The sequence below is a fragment of the Pundamilia nyererei genome, unplaced genomic scaffold (genome assembly GCF_000239375.1).
Source record: "Pundamilia nyererei isolate P.nyererei 1_Seehausen unplaced genomic scaffold, PunNye1.0 scaffold07120, whole genome shotgun sequence".
Classification (NCBI taxonomy): Eukaryota; Metazoa; Chordata; class Actinopteri; order Cichliformes; family Cichlidae; genus Pundamilia; species Pundamilia nyererei.
The window spans coordinates 1-1,025 of record NW_005194521.1 but is presented as its reverse complement, the minus strand read 5'-3'; the positions used below and the strand labels follow the sequence as shown (position 1 = coordinate 1,025).

The 1,025-nt window shown below is 34.7% G+C and overlaps 1 protein-coding gene across 1 annotated transcript; it reads right to left on the bottom strand.

Annotated features, from left to right (window-relative positions):
* Window positions 1-103: 103 nt before the first annotated feature.
* Window positions 104-976, bottom strand: LOC102211785 (probable ubiquitin carboxyl-terminal hydrolase 5; the record flags this gene model as incomplete). Its single annotated transcript, XM_005756001.1, has 4 exons — window positions 104-229; window positions 401-471; window positions 661-782; window positions 874-976. Coding segments are annotated over 4 exons (422 nt in total), but the record flags the coding sequence as incomplete, so codon positions are not given.
* Between the last annotated feature and the right edge of the window lie 49 nt (window positions 977-1,025).

Here is a 1,025-nt window from a genome sequence, read left to right as displayed (position 1 = left end):
TTTTTTACTGGCAACAACATATAGGCTCAAAATGTTTTCTCACAGCTGTCATGTCCTAAGAATAGAAACATGCAGAGAAGTTTGCAGCTTGTCAGATCCTTACCACACTGTAGTCTTTACTGCAGTAATCCACCAGTGAAAGAGGAAGATGCCAAAACGGTGCATCTCCGTCAGTCTGTATATGTCCTTTAGAACAGGTGGTCTTGTTTGCTAACTGACCGTGGAAGATCTGAAAACACAAATTCACAAAAACCTGTTCATTTTATTTTAGTTCAGGTTTAATTAGGTTGCACTTGTTCACAATAAAAGTTGTCCAAAGCATTTTATACTATAAGGCAAAGACCCCATAATTAAAAAGTGATGTTTTGATCAAGATACCCTTTGACATCAATGACCTTACCTTTGATGCATCAGTGCTGGTCATTCTTAAAACCCTCTCAAAGTACTCTGCAGCATCACGCTGTTCATACACTGTGATAAATGCATATAATTTTTTTTTTTTTTTTAAAAGAAGTACATTTGTACAGAAGTATATTTGTAATTTTACCCTACAATTTTCCATTGTTATAAGAATTTAATAATTAGATCAATAATATTCATATTTTACTCTTATACAGTGCTCAGGAGTTTACACTGTTTGAAGTTTTTGTTGTTCTGTACCGTTGTCGATGCCCAGCTTCTGTGTTATTTTATATGTGTTTGCTGTATAGTTATGTAAGTCATCAAATAAGGCTTTCAGATGATGATCAAGAAACTCAGTGTGAGGATTTTCTTTAGAGTTCCTACAAAGAAAGTAAACATGAGTGATTAAAAATGCACAATAGACTTTATATATGATAAATACAGAATCATGCTTAAAGCTGGACAACAAACCTTGTCACAGCATCTCTGAAGTCTTCAGTCATGAACAGCACCTGCAGCACACTGTTCAAGTAACATGTAGATCCTTGGTTTATCAGCCCATGGTACGTATTAGCTGATGGGAAGAGAGAGCGCAAACAAAGAAGATATATATTTAAAACATT